This window comes from Lolium rigidum, chromosome 3, assembly GCF_022539505.1.
Source record: "Lolium rigidum isolate FL_2022 chromosome 3, APGP_CSIRO_Lrig_0.1, whole genome shotgun sequence".
Classification (NCBI taxonomy): Eukaryota; Viridiplantae; Streptophyta; class Magnoliopsida; order Poales; family Poaceae; genus Lolium; species Lolium rigidum.
In genome coordinates, this window is record NC_061510.1 from 235,705,514 (window position 1) to 235,725,186 (window position 19,673).

Genomic DNA, 19,673 nt, shown 5'->3' on the forward strand with positions numbered 1-19,673 from the left:
ATCTACTTGCCCTCTACTTCTAACTAAACCCTAGCCTATAACCCGTAGGCATTGACAAGTTGATACCTTATCAAGGGGATGCCTTGGGCATCCCCAAACTTTGACGCTTGTACATCTTGGATATTTCTTGGGGTTACATGAGCATCCCAAGCTTGAGGTTTTGTCCATACTTAATCTCATTACATCATTCTTCTCTTCCTACACTTGAAAACTTCCTTCATACAAAAATCCACATAATTCTTTATTAGCAGCATTAGTGCAATCAAAATAATAAATCCACTTGAATTTAGTTCTAACATACATCAAATATTTATTAAAGCATTATATACTGTAGCAACCTCTTCAAAAAGCTCTTTCATAAAAAGAACTAAAAAAGAAAGAGATTAATAGGCAAATGCAAATAGTGGTAGAACTTTGTCAAAACAGAACAACAGGTAAATATAATTTTTTTCAAAAATATTATGTTGCTCAAATAGAAAAGTTGTAAACTAACGAAAGTTAGATAATAACCTGGGGCATATGCAAAAAAATTGGCAGCTTAAAATTCTGCTCTGGCTATGAATACGAATATTTATGGCGACAACACAAAATCTGTTTTCAGGACAACAACTTCCCCAAATCTTACTTTCTTTCTATTAGAGGTATTACAGAGGTAATAACTTCAAATACTCAATAAAAGAAAAATTACAGAAATAAAACATGGGTTATTTCCCAAGAGTGCTTTTCTTTAACGCCTTTCAGCTAGGTGCAGAAAAAGAGATATCATCAAGTATCAGCCTTGGCATTGCGGCTCAAATTAAAATTATGGGAGAACCTTCGTTGGTATTTACAGGTCTATGGTTTGTTATCTATCTTTGGCTGCATTCAGAAAAGTACAAGATTATGTCTTGGAAGAAGAAAGAGTTTGAAGACCTCGAAGATTTGCTAGTATCTTTTAGACTTTATTTTGTAATCGCTGGAGACAGCTCGTGTATCTCTACCATGTACTATTTATTATTATGAATATATATGGTATTGATTGTCAAAAAAAAGTGAAGAAGCATCAATATCATAATTTGTTCTAATAATGGAATCATAAGGTGACTTCTTTCTTTTCCGAGGGAAGTTTTCCATACCTTTCTTGAGTGGAAACTGATATTTAATAATCTCATCTCTCATATCAATAGAAGCACCAACTGTTCTAAAAAACGGTGTTCCCAAAAAAATTGGACAAGAAGTATTGCATTTAATATCCAAAACAACAAAATAAACGGGGTCAAGGTTATTATTAACCATAATAATAATATTATTAGCTCACTCCAAAGGTTTCTTTGTAGCAACATCAACAAGATGAAATCCAAATATCATTGTTCCAACGGTGGCAAATCAAGCATATCATGGATTTGTTCGAGGCATAATAGAAATACTTGCACCAAGATCACATAAAGCATTGTAATCAAAGCCATCTACTTTCATCTTAATGATGGGCTCCCAACCATCTTATAACTTTTTAGTAATAGAAGTTTCATGTTTTAATTTATCTTGTCTGATTTGCATGAGAGCATTTGTAATATGCTTCGTGAAAGCCATATTTATAGCACTAGCATTAGGACTTCTAGCAAGATTTTGTGAAAACTTAATTACTTTAGAGATATTGCAGTCATCAAAATCAAAGTTATTATTATCAAAGTTAAGAGGACTATTGTCTCCCATACTCCGAAAAATTTGAGCACACTTATCAGGAACAGTTTTAGTGGTTTTAGGCAATTTTGTAGAAGGAGCGGGGATTTTTCCTACACCAATTATTTTACCATTAATAGTAGGAGGGTGGCTAGCATTTGAGACTTCATTACTACTGGTGGTGGTGATGGTACAAACTTTAGTCAACTTATTATTTCTAACAATTTCATCTTCTCTTTCCCACCTAGCATGCAATTCCGTCAACATCCTAACATTTTTATCAATTCTAACTTGAATGGAATTCAAAGTTTTACTTTCTTTAACATCATGAGACATAATTTTTAATTTAAGAAACTTAACATCATGAGCAAGGCTATCAACTTTAGAAGCAAGAACATCAATTTTACCAAGCTTTTCATCTACAGTTTTATTAAAAGTAGTTTATTTACTAATAAAATCCTTAAGAATCACTTCAAGATCAGAGGGTGCACTTTTATTGTTACTGTCGGAATTACCATAAGAATTTCCATAAGTATTACCGTTACTAGAAGGATATGGCCTATAATTGTTGCTACCAAAATTATTCCTATAAGCATTGTTGTTGAAATTGTTATTTTTAATGAAGTTCACATCAACATGCTCTTCTTGAGCAACCAAAGAAGCTACCGGAATATTATTTGGATCAACATGAGCTTTACCATTAACAAGCATATACATAATAGTATCAATCTTATCACTCAAGGAGGAGGTTTCTTCGACAGAATTTACCTTCTTACCTTGTGGAGCTCTCTCGGTGTGCCATTCAGAATAATTTATCATGATATCATCAAGTAGTTTTGTTGCAGCCCCCAAAGTAATGGACATAAAGGTACCTCCAACAATATTATTAAGGTGATAAGCAACATCATCAGTACTAACACCAGAAAATTACCCTTTCATAACAAGATTTAACAAAGCAGGTTTAATTTCATAAAAGGCTGCTTCAGGAGCAGGTGGAGCAATAGTGTACAAATAAAAACATTGTTGTTTGTGCTAGTAAAGTCACACAACTTAGTGTTTTCAGCAGAACCCATTTTAGCAAAATTAAAACAAAGCAATATAAATAAAAGCTATAATAGAAACTAATTTTTTTTTGTGTTTTTGATATATTGAAACAAACAAGACAAAGTAAAATAAACTAAGAAAAACTATAACAAAGAAAGAGATTGGAGATGAGAGACTCCCCTTGCAGAAATCCTCTTTCTCCCCGGCAACGGTGCCAGAAAATCTTGATGGTGTTGCCATGGAAGTTGGGAATCTCGTTGGGGAACCACAAGAGACAGGTGTGATGAGCACAACAACGAAGTTTCCCTTAGTAAGAAACCAAGCTTTAATCGACCAGTAGAAGAAAGGCGTAACTTCTGAAGGTGTTGCTAGCTGACTATTGGCAGGACGCACTACCGGCATCGGCAACAACGTGGAACCTGCACACAACACAACCAAAATACTTTGCCCCAACTTACAGTGAGGTTGTCAATCTCATCGGTTTTGCTGAACACAAAGGATTAAACATATCGAGTGGAAAGAAATGTTTGCAGGAATTAAAGAGAATAATGCTTGCAGAAAGTAAACAGAACATGATTGCAATAGATGAATTTATCAGTGTAAAGGAAAGAAACGGGGTCCACAGTTCACTAGAGGTGTCTCTCCATAAAGATAAATAACATGTTGTGTGAACAAATTAGAGTTGGGTAATTGACAGAATACCGACCATACATGGCAAGATGATTACTATGAGATTTGTTTGGGCATTACAACATAATACATAGACCGTAATTCAACTGCGTCTATGACTAATAATCCACCTTCCGATTATCGTTTGAACCCCTTCCACTATTAAGTTGCAAAAACAGGTTATCGCATTAAGCAATGTGTGTAAAGTAAAAAAATAGAATTACCCTCGGATAAAAAATTATTATTTTCTCCCTAGTAGAAACAACACATCTACAATCTTAGAAGTTATTGTCACTCTTGCATAAAACTAGAGGCATGGACCTACTATCGAGCATAAATACTCCCTCTTGGAGTCACAAGTATTTACTTGGCTAGAGTATCTACTAGCAACGAAGAGCAGGCAAAATCACAAATAACATATGACAAGTATATATAAAAGATCTCAACATAGTATTCAATATTCATCGGATCCCCGCAAGCACAACATGTAGTATTACATAAGAATGATCTTGATCATGTAGGGCGGCTCACAAGATCTAAACATGAGGCATAAATTGGAGAAGACAACCTTCTAGCTACTGCTATGGACCCATAGTTCAGGGATGAACTACTCACGCATCACTTCAGAGGCGGGCATGCCGATGTAGATGCCTCCGGCGATAATCTCCCCCTCCGGCAGGGTGGCGGGAAGAGTTTCAAAACCCTCCCGAGCTAGGGTCTGCGATGGAGGCCGCGATGAAACTTTTCGTGGATGGAGGCTTGGGTAGGTTTTTCCTGAGATCGTGAATAAATAGGCAGAAGGGCGAGGTCGGTGGAGGCCAGGGTGGCCCACACCACCCCTTAGCGCGGGCCCAGACCAGGCCGCCAAGGCATGGTCTAGCCGCCCTGCGCCTCTTCTTCGTCCCCCTCTGGACTCTGTCTTCGTTACGGAAAAATATTGACTTCGCCTTTTTTTCGTCCAGTTCCGAGAATATTTCCTGTACAACTTTTCTGAAACAGAACTGACACTATGGCATCTTGTAAATAGGTTAGTGCCGGAAAATGTACAAAATGCAACTAAGTGTAAGCAAAACATATATAAATTGGTGTAAAATAAGCATGAAGTATAATATGGATACATTTGCAAAGTATCAAGATCGGTTCCTTAAATAGGAACGACGTACGTCATATGTATTTCCGGTTACATTTATTCCACAAACCACTCATATCGAGATCCTCCAGCGGTTAAATCTTGACGCCTCTGATGTCACAACAGATAGATGCTCTGCTCAAACCAGTGACTCTGCTTAGAAGTTTGTTCACGTCGGAAATAATGATATGCTGAATACAGCCATAAGAAAAAAATTCTAGTGATATGTAGGTGAGACTCTGTGGAACCAAGATTTTAGCGCAAAATGCGTGTTTTTTGGCCAATAACATGAGCAAAAGACGGTTACATCAGATTTACAAACCAGTCATACCGAGCACAACAAAATAAACATACACTCAAAGAATTGTGCAATTCTAGAGAGCAAACATATATCATTGCAGTGATTCCCATTTTACCAAACTGAATATCTGCAACCTAGCCATATCTACAACACAACGATTATCGGAAGCATCGATGACTTAGAAACTGGTCAAACCAATTTCACATGCATAACGCTTAGAGCAACCTTTAAAACTAATTTTCCCTAACTGTAAGAAATGGCCATTTTTGGTAGCACTGAGCTCATCATGACCATACCACTTTAAAGTTCTACGAGGCTCGACGTTGAAAACCACTAAATTGCAACCCTCACAACAGAGGCCAAAGCCGATGGCACCGCTGTTCAAACCGGTTATACTAAAAGTCCTCCATCATGTTCCCTCATATATTTCCAAATTACCCCATTATAGTAAGACTTGTAGGTAATTTTTACCTGCAGTACATAACATGAGTGACGTATCTGATGGGTTATTTCATGAAAGACAGATTTAGACAGGTCCGGACTCCACAAGGCACATGGGTAACAACCGTACATTTGTTTGCCGCGAGATCATATTGTTTATGTACTGTATGCAGGTTTACTGTATGCGTGGTGTTGATATACGCAAACCGTAGCCCGTAGGTATCGATCAAAGTTATCACGCCTTCCAAGTGTTTGGTAACAAAACAAACACTATCATCAGCGAACAGTAGATGGTTTACCCATGGTGACCGAACACTTACACGAATACCTCAGTCTAAAAATGCGCCAAAATGATTTAGTATATCTATGAATGCAAGTTGATGAATGCAAGTTTACCTAGTGCCGAACGGATCAATGAGATTCTGTATATATATGCTGAATGCTCGGGGCAGAAGATAAATAAGGAGAAGAGCTCTATCTATTTTAGCCCTAATGCTTTGCAGCCACTTAGAGAGAGTATCAAAACTTCTCTAGGAATTACGGTGGAGGCCTTTAATGAGTGGTATTTGGGGATTCCCACGGTAGTAGGAAGAATTACAAGTGGAACTTTTGATCACATTGTTGATCGTTCTAGAGGGAAGATGAATGGATGGTCAGAAAAGCTCATGTCGTGTGCAGCAAAGGAAATGTTGCTGAAATCTGTAATCCAAGCAATGCTGACGTATGGTATGAGTTGTTTCAAGCTTACAAAGAAGGTTTATAAAAAGGTAACCTCAGGTATGCCGAGTTTCTGGTGGAATAGTTCTCTGGATAAAAGTGGCATGCACTAGCTATCATGGGAGAATCTTGCTTCACCGAAAATCAAAGGAGGAATGGGATTCAGGGATTTTGAGTTATTCAATTTGGCTCTACTAGGTAAACATGGATGTAGATTTATCACTCATCCTAATTCCTTATGTGCCAAGGTGTTAAAAGGGAAGTACTTTCCAGATACTGAGTTCATGAGTGCTCCTGTGCCACGGCGTGCCTCGGCCATATGGAGAGCTATGGTTGCTGGAAGAGAAGCTCTGAATATTGGGCTGATCAAGAGAGTGGGGAGGGTTCATCTATCTCAACCTGGACCGACAACTGAATTCCAGGAACACATACACTTAAACCGATGGGAAGATTGGATGTGGAGGACCCTTTGCCACTTGAAAAAGTTTCAGACCTGATTGATCAAGAAACGGGTTTATGGAATGTTTCTGTGATTAGGAACAATTTCCTTGCGCCGGACGCTAAGGCGATTTTGAACATCCCTCTACGGCGGAATGGAGACGAGGATTTTTATGCTTGGAACTTTGAGAGAACCGGAATCTACACTGTAAAATCAGCATACCGCCTTAGTGATTCAAAAAGAACGTTATGCTCTGGAAGAAGGGACGGCTATGGGAACTTCAGCAGCAGATGAACAGTTGTGGAAATCTCTCTGGAAACTTAAAGTTTTGCCTAAAGTTAGAGTGTTCTGGTGGCGAGTCATACGTGGTATCTTGCCAGATTCAGTTACACTTAAACGCCGACACATCAAAGAAATTGGAAGGTGTGAGGTTTGCTTAGGGGCTGATGAGGACCTAATGCATGCGTTGATTTATCGTTCACATGCTGAGAGGTTTTGGATGGAAGCTAGGAAGGATTTTGACCTTAAACTTCCACGGTTGCATCCCAGTACTTGGTCGAGAGATATTGTTTCTGATCAGATGTTTACTGATGAGCATTAGTGTGCTAGTATCAGCATTATGTACTCAATATGGACCTCAAGAAACAGGATTACACATGATAAAGAGGACTTTGATCCGGTTCAGACTTTGAAGAAGGTCAAGGAAGAGCTATATATGCTTGAATTTCAGGGAAAGATTTCAAAATCTCCACCTGGACAACTTTGGAGGCCTCCTGATCCAGGGTGGATCAAAATCAACACAGATGGAGCCACTCATGGACAGGAGTTGAAGGGAGGTGGAGGAGAAGTTGCTCGCTCTCATCTTTCTTTTCTAGGGGCTTGGAGTAAGCCCTATATGGGAGTGACTGACCCGCTCATCGCTGAGGTTCTAGCACTGCGTGATGGTGTTATCTTCGCGAAGCTGCGCGGTTTCTCTCATGTGGTGATGGAAACAGACTGTTTAGAGGTGGTGAACCTCTGGTCTTCGCGTCATATTGATCGTTCGATCGTGGCGCTAATTTTAGATGAAACTGGGGAGCTTGTTTCTAGTTTTGTTTCTTTTTCCATTTGTCATGTTAGAAGGACTGCTAATAATTCGGCTCACTTGTGTGCTAAGCTTGCTTGCACCTTGGAAGTCATTAGTTGCTGGCTAGATGTTAGCCCATATTTTCTTGTAAACAGCCTGCGTGCTGATTGTACTGGAAACGTTGTTCAATAAAGAGCTCCCTATTTCCTCCGCAAAAAAAAAAAAAAAAAAAAAAACACGAACGTGGTCTAATATTATAAGGCCAGGTATGAAATGAAGAGCCCACAAGCAAACAATCTTGCCCCCTAAAGGCCCAACCAACAATAGAGAAACCCCAGCCAACCTCGAGTCGGCTGCCACTGCCACCATTCCTGATTTCTCTGTTGCCCTCTTCCTCCTTCCTCGCGTGCGTGCGGTCCGCCCCGGTCCCTCTACGCCCTGCCCTAGCTACCCCGACCACTCCGGCATAGGCCGCGCCGGCGGCGGCGGTGACGCCGTATCAGCCCGGTAATTCCACCCCTCCCTCTCTTCGGGGCCCGAAGTATTTGGGTTCTGGGAAGTAGAACGGGAGCAAGTATTATGCCCTAAGTCTAGATAGGGTCCGTGTCGTGCTGGAGTCCAGCGCCCACCCCGCACCAGGCTTCTGCGCCAGAGGCATGGGCTAGCGTTTGATTATTCCGCCTTGTTTTTAAGCCCCGCGTCAGTTCATCTGATTAGTGAATTACTGAACGAAGCCTAGATGGATTATTTGTACGGTTATTTTTAATGTTTCGGCAATGCGGCTTCCCTTCTGACCACAAAATTATCCCCATCTTTGAAATTGTCGAGGCGCTATGCTTTTTAACTTTCACAGCCTTGTGTGGATCTCCAATTCTTTCTTGATCAGGTTAGTTTTCTGCAGTGCAGAGATAAAAAATACACTCGAGAGCTTATCCTGATGTCCTTGCACATTTTTATCCCCTCAATCAGTTAGTCCTGATCTTCCCATGGATAAAATTATTTGTATATCTACATTGTAACTAGCGCCAGTAATTATTAGTTATTCAGATGACTCACTGTGAATGCTGATCCAGTCTTCTTACAATTATGATGAAATGTCAGAACCCGCTTTGAATTTTCTTACTATCGATACCATGAGCCATATGCATGGACATGGTGAATGAAATATGTGGGCACGTAGTTATGATTGGTGGCGACACACATGTGTTCAGGTACCGCGAGCAATGGGGAGGAGATGTTCTCCCAGGAGAGGAGATGACAGCAGGGGACGAAGCACTTCTAGGAGAAGTTCTGGTGAGCAAGGAGGAAAGAAGGAACAAGGTTCTATAAGCCTGTTGGTGCGTAACATCTCCTATGACTGCAGGTACATAAAGTCGAACCCACCACCTGCTATTTATACTTGGCCTTTTTTCATGTCTGTGGCTATTAACTAGGCTCTCCTATTCACAACCTCATGCAGCTATGATCTTCTAGCTGCTTTCCAAAAATTTGGTCGTATCCGGGATTTTTACATTCCAAAAGACTATTACAGCGGGTAAGTTTCGACGCACCACCAACTAATTTTCTCTCATTAGACATGTAGGCATATTCAACCGCTTAAGATTCAATGGCTTCTGGAAGCTTTGTGTCTTCTTTACTGATGTGCTTCAAGAACCTTTTGGGGTGGTTTTCTTCTTCTCATATGGAAATATGATTGTTACTGGCCCCAAACTCACAGCCCAGACATACTGCATGGAGGAACCAGACCAGCGATAGGGAGATGTACTAGTTTATCTAATTTACATAAAACTCAGATGTATCATTTTTTTTCCTTTTTTTGTATTTGTTACAAACTCTATAAATGTCGCAGAGTGGATTTAGGATATGTTTTTGGATGTAAGCCTAGTAACTCATTGAAGTTTCCAACCTGATAATTTTAACAACCTATAGAGGATCAGGATATAGTAACAACCTATCAAGGATCAGGATATGTTTTCTTCTGCTATGAATCACTCTCTGAAATGATCCCCAGAATGGTATTACCTGGACTTGTTGAAGAGTGCTTTAACACTCCTGGCTATTCCTTTTCTTGATGAGTTCTGTGAAGACAAAATTTGATTTGTTGGCAAAATTAATTTACCATAGAGAAGATAGTTTTACTGGATCGTCCATGGGAAGATATATTAAAGAGAAGTTGGTCTCAAGTACTTTGATAAATAACATTTGAGGATTTTGAGTGAGTTGTTTTATGAAGATGTGATTAGAGAAAAAAACAGTTGTCTACTAGATGAGCAGTGGCTCTCAGTTGGTTTTGGGGAAACTTCCTACCCTTTTGGTGAAAATGCTAGTAAGTTAATTGATGTGCTTTATGAAGAATCATAGAGGATTCGCTGAAATTTGAAACTGTGGTGCAAATTCATCAGGCACTTACTAGTTATGATCAATGTGTCTGTCTGTGTATAGCATGACATGAGTATTATTTATATAACATTATGTAATTATATCGATATATGTGCCATCTAGGGAGCCAAGAGGGTTTGCTTTTATCGAGTTTTGGGACTCCCGTGACGCTTCTGAGGCACAACGTCGCATGAACCATAAGATGGTTTGTGGACGTGAGATTATCGTTGTTCGTGCTGAGGGGAAACGGAAACATCCAGACGGCACGCCTAGAGAAACTGGATTCAGGTATTCAATGTTCATTAACTATGTTGAAATTTCTTTTGTGTTTCATTTTAGCTAACTTGTGTCACTTTTCTGCAGAGGTCATTCTGATTATAAAGGTCGCCATGTTTCTCGCCATGGTAATCTGATTTATTTCCATCTGCTATACTTGTTCCTTGCCCTTTTCTTCATGATGCTTTGATGAATGCAGCGGACTTTAGATGACCTTCTTTACTGATTGTAACTATAAACTGCCCATTTTTATCTTTTGATGTTTGATGAATTCAAAGTAAATATAAACACAAAAGGTAGAGCAATTATCAATTTAGTTTTATGTCTGATATGTAATTACAATTCCTTTTAACTTGCTCTATCTTGACCCGGCAGTAGTTTTCTACTTTTCCTGTGAGGACCACACCTGCTGATATCTGGTAGAAAAATTTCTTGTTCAAAACTGATACGATAATAAGAGTTGTCTGTATGCCATGTGCTACAAATTGCAAAATTGACAAGCTGCTATCTTCCCTGCAGGACGGTCCCGCTCTCGTTCACACTCCCGCTCTCCTCACCACGGTGGTCGTCATAGATCACGGTATTACAGTGAATCTTGTCTAATAATGCTTCACCATGATGTAGTGTGTGAAATATTTGTTCAAGTGATCTAACCTACACTTTAGGTCACATTCTCCTGCCCGAAGAAGGCATGGCAACTACTCTGCTTCACCAAAGAGAAAGGAAGAGTGCCAGACAAAATCATCAGGACAGTCAAAAGAACATGACAAGGGTAAGAAGCAGGGACTCTGTACTCCCCGTGACAGAAGTGACCGCCATGATGCTGATAATGGTTCCAGCGGGTAAGTTCTGTTCCTTCACTGCAGCTAATGTATTATTATGAAAACCATGAGCACACTCTGTGGAGTCCAATTTGGTGATGCTAGTTTGTCGGTGTTTGTACCTCTTTAACAGTTGTGTATATGGCCAGGAGGCGGGCAACACCTGACTACTCTGCCTCACCAAAGAGGACGGAAGAGTACCAGATAAAATCACCGAGGCAGGCAACAAAACATGATGAGGATAAGAGGCAGAGATCTTATACTCCCACTGACAGAAATGACCGCCGGGAAGCCAGCGATGATCACGATGAGTAGGTTTTGTTTTCTCTTAGGTTCTGTTCCTACTGTGCTGCTAAGCGTGGCTGCCGTAATTCAGTTATACTATTCCTGAACTAATGTTGTTCGTACTATCTTTCCAAGGCGAGATGACTACTCTACTTCACCAAAAAGAAAGGAAGAGTGCCTGGCGAAATCACCAAGACTGTCAAACGAACATGATAAGGATAAGAAGCGGAGATCCTGTAGTCGTGATGATGGGAACAACAGTTGTGATGATGGGAACAACTGTTGTGATGCTGATATTGGTTTAAAAGTGTAAGTCTTCTTCCTTCATTGCTGCTAAAAGTGTCAGGAAGAATCTAGTTAGCCAATACGGAACTAATGCTGCTATTATTACTTACTCCATTAGGGTCCCATACTTCATCCTTTTTGACCCTTATCACAGTATGCTGGTCACTTTCGTAAAAAAAAAAAACAGTATGCTGGTCACATCTCACAATAAATTGATGTAGTTGCTTTATCTTATTTAGAGGTTATTGTACAACACATGCTGGGCGCAGCATCAATCTTGTGTACAATAGCTAATCATTTGTAGGATAAGATAGTTTGTGATGTAACCCTGGGCATACTCAAACTTAATTTATGCTTGACCAATAGTGTACTGAACCTATACTATGATTTTGTGTGTGACATTTTGGCCTTCTCACGAACCCATAGGCCGTAATCTATAACACCGTATCTGCCATTACAATTTTATGTATGACATTTTGGCCTTCTTGTGAACCCTTAGACAGTAACCTATACCACAGTATCTGTCATACTTTTTGAAGTTTGCACCGTGCCTTTCTTCACTACCTTGGAAGTCCTTACATGTTGATACGGCTACATATCCTACTAGAAACAGGTTAGTACTCAGTGAGTATACATTATAAATATGGTGACTGATATCATGCTCCAGAACCTTATTTGTAGAGTTTAGCAATTATCTCCAGGACATAAAATGTGCACAGTTCATTGGCATCAGTGTAAACAACCTATTGGCGAGAAAAAAATACCGTATTTAACTGACGTGGCTGTGGTTGGATCTGTGAATTTTTTATTACCATTGTGTTGCATGCTATTTGTATTACTGAAGATCGTTCTATTTAGGATTGTTACATATTTTGTGCACATAGTCCAGATATATTGCCAAGGTTGTCCAATGAGTAGATGGTTAACTGATTCCTTCTGTGCATATCTCCATTATAGGAACAATGTGCATGTTGATAGGAGGCAGGTTACAACTGGTGGTGAGGGATCCTGTCCCCACCAGAGGTCACCCAGACCTTCATCAAGATCACACTCAAGAAGGCGAGATGACTACTCTGCTTCCCCAAAAGGAAAAGAAAAACATCAAGAGCAATCACCAAGGCACTCAAAGGAAAATGATAAGTGTAAAAAGCGGAGGTCCAGTACTTCTGATATTGATAATAGAAATGACCGCCGTGATGCTGATCATAGACACAATGAGTGAGTTCTGTTCCTAAACTGCTACCCAGTGTTACTGGCATAATCTACTTAGACTGACTATTCCAGAACTTATGTTCATACTCTCCTGGCCCAAGCATGCAAGATGACCACCCTACATCACCAAAGATTATGTTTGTGCATATCTACCATTATAGTAACAATGTGCATGCTGATAGGAGGCGGGCAACAACTGGTGGTGTGGGGTCCTGTCCCCGCCAGAGGTCACCCAGACCATCATCAGGATCACACTCAAGAAGACGAGATGACTACTCTAATTCCCCAAAGGGAAAAGAAGAACATCAGGAACAATCACCAAGACACTCAAAAGAATATGGTAAGTGTAAAAAGCGGAGGTCCGATTCTCCTGATGATAGAAACAACCGCCGTGATGCTGATCATAGCCACAATGAGTGAGTTCTGTTCCTAAACTGCTACCCAGTGTTACTGTCATAATCTACGTAGACTATTCCAGAACTTATGTTCATTTTCTCCTGACCCAAGCATGCAAGATGACCACCCTACATCACCAAAGATTAAGGAAGAGCACCAGTCAAAATCATCAGGACAATCAAAAGAATATGATAAGGATACAAAGCGGAGATCCTATGCCCCTCATGATAGTAATGACCGCCTTGATGCTGATAATGGTTCCAAAGAGTAAGTCTGGTCCTTCACTGTGCTAAATGTCACCAAAATAATCTAGTATTCCAGAACTACTGGTGTTATAATTACTGCTGTATTGAATTCATCCTTTTAACCCCTTACTGCAGTATATCAGTTGCGGCTTGCAATAGATCGATAGTTATTATTTCTCCTTTTCGGAGTTTTTACCGGCTACCGGACATGCTGTATACAGCTTCAAACTTGTGTGTGCAATAGCTGATCATCTTTGTAAGATAACATATAGTTTGTCATGCAACCCTTGGCATACAAACATAAATTTTCCTCAACCAGACTATATTATGGTCTACTGAACCTATATTAATTTTTTTTTGTGGGTGATATATTTTTTCCTTCTTGTGTATCCATAGTTTGTACCACTGTATTATCTGCCAAAATATACGAAAATGTCTACTATTCCTTTCTCAAGCATTATTATATTGGCCTCGGCGTACATAAATATAATCTTTTGGCCAGGAAAGTTCTTATTTCACTGTAGTTCTAACTTCTGACAAGATTGTGGTTGCATCTTTGATTTTTTTTTTGTGCCATTATACAACTCACTGTATTACTAAATTGTGTGCTACTTTAGAATTGGTTACATGACTTGTGTGCATATTTCAGATTTGTCTTCGTACCGGTCCGGTCATATTTGAGTAAATGATATTACATTCTTTGTGTTGGGTATCTTTGCAGTACCAATGTGCATGTTGACAGGAAGCTGGCAACAGTGGATGCTGACAGATCCCATGCTGGCCGGAGGTCACCTGGACCATATTCTACATTGTCCTCAAGAAGGCAAGATGACTATTCTGCTTCTGCAAAGAGAAAGGAAGAGCTCTGCGCAAAATCACCAAAACAATCAAATGAACATGAGGATGAAAAGAGGAGCTCATATACTCCTGATGAAAGAAATGACCGACGTGATGCTGATAATTGTAACAAGAAGTAAGCTCTATTCCCTCACAGCTAAATGTTATTGACATGATCTAGTTATTATTTTACATATTTAACGGTTTTCATTTTTCATACTCTAATGACCCAAGAAAGCAAGCTGACTACTCTGCTTCCCCAAAGAGAAAGGAAGAGTGCCAGGTGAAATCACCACGACAAACAAAAGATCCTGAGGTTACGAGGAGATCCTATACTCCTGATGATAGAATTGTCCGTCATGAAGCTGACAATGGTTACAATGAGTAAGTTCAGTTCCTTCACTGCTCCTAAATTTTACTCTGGTTATCTGCTACTCCGAGAACTTATGTTGCTATGCTTATCACGGTGCCAAACTTCATCTTCTTAACCCTCACTGGTGGCTATCAGACACAGCTCGCAAGTCTGTACATCATATTCCTAGATTGAGGATCCTACTAAACTGGTTCATTCTGAGTATATGCTATACTGACACTGTTATCATGTAGCAGAACCTTCTTTGGGAGTTGTGTAATTTATTGGCATCAGCGTATATACTCTCTTGGCGAGAAAAACATGCTGTTTTAACTGGAGCTCTGAAACAGTTGTGGTTGCATTTATGATTCTTATTTTAATATCACCGTAGTACTTGTTGTTTCTATTGTTAAACTGTGTTATGTTTAGTAGATATTAAATGGTTTCATGAGTTGTCTGCGTAGTTTAGAATTATATCTATTTTGATTATATGTTAATGCTAATCCCTTCCAGTCATTTATACCTCTGTAACAACTTTGTATTGTTGATAGGAAGCATCCATCACCTGACAATGGTCCACCAAAGAGAACAGAAGAGCCTTGCCAAGAAAAACCACATAGCCAGTCAAACGAATATGATACCGATAAGAAGCAGAGATCCTATACTCACGACTATAGAAAGGACCGCTGTAATGCTGATAATGACTCCAAAGAGTAAGCTCAGTTCCTTCACTGATGCTAAACATGACTGGTGTAAGCTTGTTATGCTATAGCAAAACTAATGGTTTTCATACTCTAACTGACTAAGAAGGCGAAATGACTACTCTGCCTCTGGAAATAAAGAGGAGCACGGGGCAAATTTCCCAAGACAGTCGAAGGAACATGATGAGCATAAGAAGAGGGGATCATTTACTCCTGATGATAGAGATGACCACCATGATACTGATAATGGTTCAAAAGAGTAAGTTCTCTTGCTTCACTGTGCTAAATGTGACAGGTGCAATCTTGTTATGATATACCAGAGCTAAGGTTGTTTATGCCCCCTGTCCCAAGAAGGCGTGATGACAACTCAGCTTCCCGAAAGAGAATGGAGGACCACCGTGCAAAATCACCAAGACAATCAAAAGAACATGAGAACGATAAGAGGGGATCCTATACTCATGACGGTAGAAAGGACCACTGTGATGCTGATAACGGTTCCAGAGAGTAAGCTCTGTTCCTTCAGTGTGCTAAATGTGACTGCTGTAAGCTTGTTATGCTTTTCTAGAACTAATGGTTTTCATACTCTACTGTCCCAATAAGGCGAGATGACTACTCAGCTTCCAGAAATAGAAAGGAGGAGCACCGGGCAAAATCACCAAGACAGTTGAAGGAACATGATGATAATAAGAAGAGGGGATCATTTACTCCTGATGATAGAAGTGACCACCATGATACTGATAATGGTTCAAAAAAGTAAGTTCTGTTGCTTCACTGGTACCAAATGTGTCAGTTGTAATCTTTCATTTTAGCTGGTGACAGGTATAATCCTGTTATGCTACACCAGAACTAATGTTGTTTATACCCCACTGTCCCTGGAAGGCGAGATGAGAACTCAGCATCCCGAAAGAGAATGGAAGACCACCGTGCAAAATCACCAAGACAATCAAAAGGACATGAGAATGATAAGAATAGGGATATCCATGACGATAGAAAGGACCGCTGTGATGCTGATAATGGTTCCAGAGAGTAAGCCATGTTCCTCCACTGCTGCAAAATGTGATAGGTGTAATCTTGCTATGCTACACAAAAACTAATGTTCTTTTTGCCCCAGTGTCCCAAGGAGGCGAGATGACAACTCAGCTTCCCGAAAGAGAATAGAGGACCGCCGTGCAAAATCACCCAGACAGTCAAAAGAATATGAGAACGATAAGAGGGGATCATATACTCGTGATGATAGTAAGGATCACAGTGATGCTGCTAATGGTTCCAGAGGGTAAGCCATTTTAAATGTGACAAGTGTGATCTTGCTATGCTATTCTAGAACTAATGTTGTTCATACTCCACCGTGCCAAGAAGGCGAGATGACTATGTATCTTCCAGAAAGAGAAAGGAAGAGTGCCGGGGAAAGTCACCGAGACGGTCAAAAGAACATGACGAGAATAAGAAGAGGGGATCATATGCGCCTGATGATAGAAAGGACCGCCATGATCTTGATAGAGATCGCAGTGAGTAAGTTCTGCTCCTTGAGTACTGCTCAATGTGCATTGCATAATGTAGATATGATATTTTTATTGAACTAAGAAAAAGAAATAATCATATTAGGGCCCCAAACTTCATCCTTTTCAAGCGTTACTGCAGTCTGTTTTGGTTACTACTTGATCTTATTTAGTTTTTTTTTGCCGCATATCAATTATTAAGCATTGATCTTGTCCACACAATAGATGATCATTTGTATTGGGTAACAAATTGTGTCTGGGCATACACCAACTTAACATTTCCTCACCTATAGTTTTTTTATAGTCTACCGGACCTATATTATGTAGGTGCTGGGAATGCTCAACCTGAATTGTGTAACCTATACCAGTGTATACTTTGCCTAAATCTTAGAAAATTTTTTGTATTTTTCCATTTTCAGCACTGTTACATTGAGTAGATGATTCTTGAGTGTACTGTATTGTGACAATGATATTATGTACCAGAACCTTGTATCAGAGTTCAGCAATTAGTCTAGGACCTATGTCTGTCTACAGTTGATGCATATCGTCTAGTCTTATTTGGCGAAAAATGATGTTCAAACTAGAATTCTGATGGCCGTGTGATTTGACAGGAAGCTGTCAACACATGACAGTAAGGGTTCCCGCTCGAGTCCCCGCAGGAGGTCACCGCGCCCATCTTCTGGATCACGCTCGGACAGGACTCGTTCTCGCCATAGCGACTGATGGAACCATGGAAGTGTAGGTATCTGCGCATTCAGTCCCTGTGTGTGCAACGCTGAGTGTTGCTGTACCTACCCTCTTTGCAGAGCAGAGAATCATGGATGAGCTAGGCAGTGAGAAGAACCGAACCTCTTTCGCTGCAATGGTGCTATCATGTGGTTGGCTGCGGCACCAAGCCAGAATTGCACATATTAGTTGTACCCCACTACATTCTCATGCATGTGGGATCCGTAATGCTGTAGAAGTCTGTTGTGGCCACCATGCCACCAAAATGTTTGAGAGGAACCTGAACCAGAGTTTAATTGGATGGGGGCATATAGAAGTTCAGTTAATATACTAGTGAAAGGTAAAGTGGTAAACAAGCATTGCGTGGTAGCAATAAAATGAGGTTGTGGTATCACAATCCGTAGCACGCATCAAGCAGGTGTAGTCGAGGTGTGCAAGCAAGGAAAGGAAGGAATGGATCGCCGGGAGATACCAATCCGTGGCAAAGCTCTGGGGAGTGGGGAATGTGTTGTCGATTCCGTGGTCGACATGGCCAACCGCTTCTTTTGATCCCCGACCCTAGCGGGCAGCCCAGGAAACCTTCCGCGGCCTGGCGAGCTAGAGATATCTATCTGGGCCAGCATTGAACGAGTGGATGAAGCCTAGAGAGAGCAGGTTGCGTGGCATGGCCTGCGGTGCTGACACAGGCAGCGCACGCGTGGGTGGGTGCGAGTGGGACGACGCGGTTCGTGCGCGTGTGGTCTCTCTCTCTGCCACAACGATCCCCATCTCCATCAACGTGACATGATTCTGCGCCTAGTGGCGGACCGACCACGGCGCCGACTCAAATTATGGTCAACCCCACCTATACTCGTACTTTACGCGGTAACCAACGGTAAGTGCCCACCTTAACCTCTCTGATTACCCAATCCTTCCAAAAATGCAGTCGGCGCACGAACGCGCCAACCAACGGTACTCGTTGGCGCTCCCCACGCCCAAATCCGAACGAAACAACCGCTGGATTAGACGAAATTAAGTCGTGGGGAGTACCGTATTTCCAGTCGTCCACTCGGAGTTCGGCGGATAGAGTTTAAATTCAAACAAATCACCGTCCCGCGCTACAAGTACCGCCAGTTGATCGGCAAAAGGAGCAAAAGGATCGACCACAGATCGGCGATCGGAGGGAAATTACACGGAGACGAGCTCGTCGGCTAGTCCCGGCCGGCACGGCGGTGTCCGACGGACCAGCTTCCTCACACGCCGTGGCCGAAGCGGCCGCGGCGGGCGACGAGGAAGCAGCGGCAGTGGACGTCGAAGCGGCCCGCAGTCGACGAGGTAGATGGCGAGGTAGACGAGGTAGGAGCCGGCGGAGACGACGAAGGACCGGCCGGAGTGGCTCGGAGGATGTCGCCGCGGTGGCCCCGGTACCAATCCTCGTCTCCTCGTCCATCGGCCTCCATGTCGCCGCCGCCCATGAGGAACGCCAAGTCCGTGTTCCTCTTCTTCGCCGCCGCCGTCGTCTTCGGCGAGGCGATCCGGACGCCTTGGTTGGCGAGCATCTCCCGCCACCTGCCGTCGAACTTGTCGTTCCTCCCGTCGGCGTGCGACCTCAAGTCGGCCCGAGCACTTGTCGATCGACGCCCGCATCCCGTCGGCGGGATTGTCCGTCCGTTTGAGCTCTTTCGGCCTTCTTCGTCCGAGTTCGTGGCGCCCTTCCGCCGCGCAAGCCACCGGAGCGTCGGGGTTGTACTCGCTCGGTCTTGCTCTTCGAGAGGGTCGTGCGAGTTTCCTTCCACTTCTCGCAATTCTCGAGGCGGGCGTAGACGTTGAGGAACTTGAACCGCAGGCCGGTGTCGTCCGTGTACATGTCCAAAGCTCGGCGCAGCTGCGGGAAAAAAGAGCACGGCGATACGGGTCAGCCTAACGACGATGTACCTCGGTGATGCGAGGTCGGCGGAGCATACCTTTTGCTCCAAGTCGTGGCCGCCGATCGGCCGTTTGTCGACCTCCTCCTCGTATGCCGTGCCATTTGCCGCACGCCGTCTCGCATGATCCCCCAATGGGTGGCCATTGCCTTGTCTCCCCGGTACACATTCATGTTCGTCTTGTTGAAGTAGGGATCGACGAGTTTGCGTTCCTCGTACGCTCGCCTCACTCGAAGCCGCATGTGTCGAACGACCGATTGGCTCCGATTATGCCGTTCGTGGACACGGTCATC

The 19,673-nt window shown here is 42.0% G+C and overlaps 1 protein-coding gene across 7 annotated transcripts; it reads left to right on the forward strand.

Moving 5' to 3' along the window:
* The first annotated feature begins 7,877 nt into the window (after positions 1-7,877).
* LOC124703158 (serine/arginine repetitive matrix protein 1-like) lies at positions 7,878-17,801 on the forward strand. 7 transcript variants are annotated; one of them, XM_047235380.1, is made up of 22 exons: positions 7,878-7,972; positions 8,677-8,828; positions 8,925-8,999; positions 9,968-10,132; positions 10,208-10,248; positions 10,640-10,700; positions 10,786-10,962; positions 11,091-11,252; positions 11,362-11,535; positions 12,469-12,729; positions 12,906-13,139; positions 13,231-13,386; positions 14,086-14,337; positions 14,436-14,585; positions 15,105-15,266; positions 15,361-15,513; positions 15,606-15,758; positions 15,852-16,007; positions 16,134-16,280; positions 16,366-16,527; positions 16,608-16,763; positions 17,362-17,801. In XM_047235380.1, the coding sequence occupies exons 2-22, from the start codon at positions 8,689-8,691 to the stop codon at positions 17,471-17,473; spliced, it is 3,249 nt and encodes a 1,082-aa protein (XP_047091336.1). In that variant the 5' UTR covers positions 7,878-7,972; positions 8,677-8,688; the 3' UTR covers positions 17,474-17,801. The 7 variants fall into 7 exon arrangements, with proteins under 7 accessions (XP_047091336.1, XP_047091330.1, XP_047091334.1 ...); XM_047235374.1 differs by having other exon boundaries at positions 16,608-16,759; XM_047235378.1 differs by having other exon boundaries at positions 16,611-16,759.
* The last annotated feature ends 1,872 nt before the right edge of the window (positions 17,802-19,673 follow it).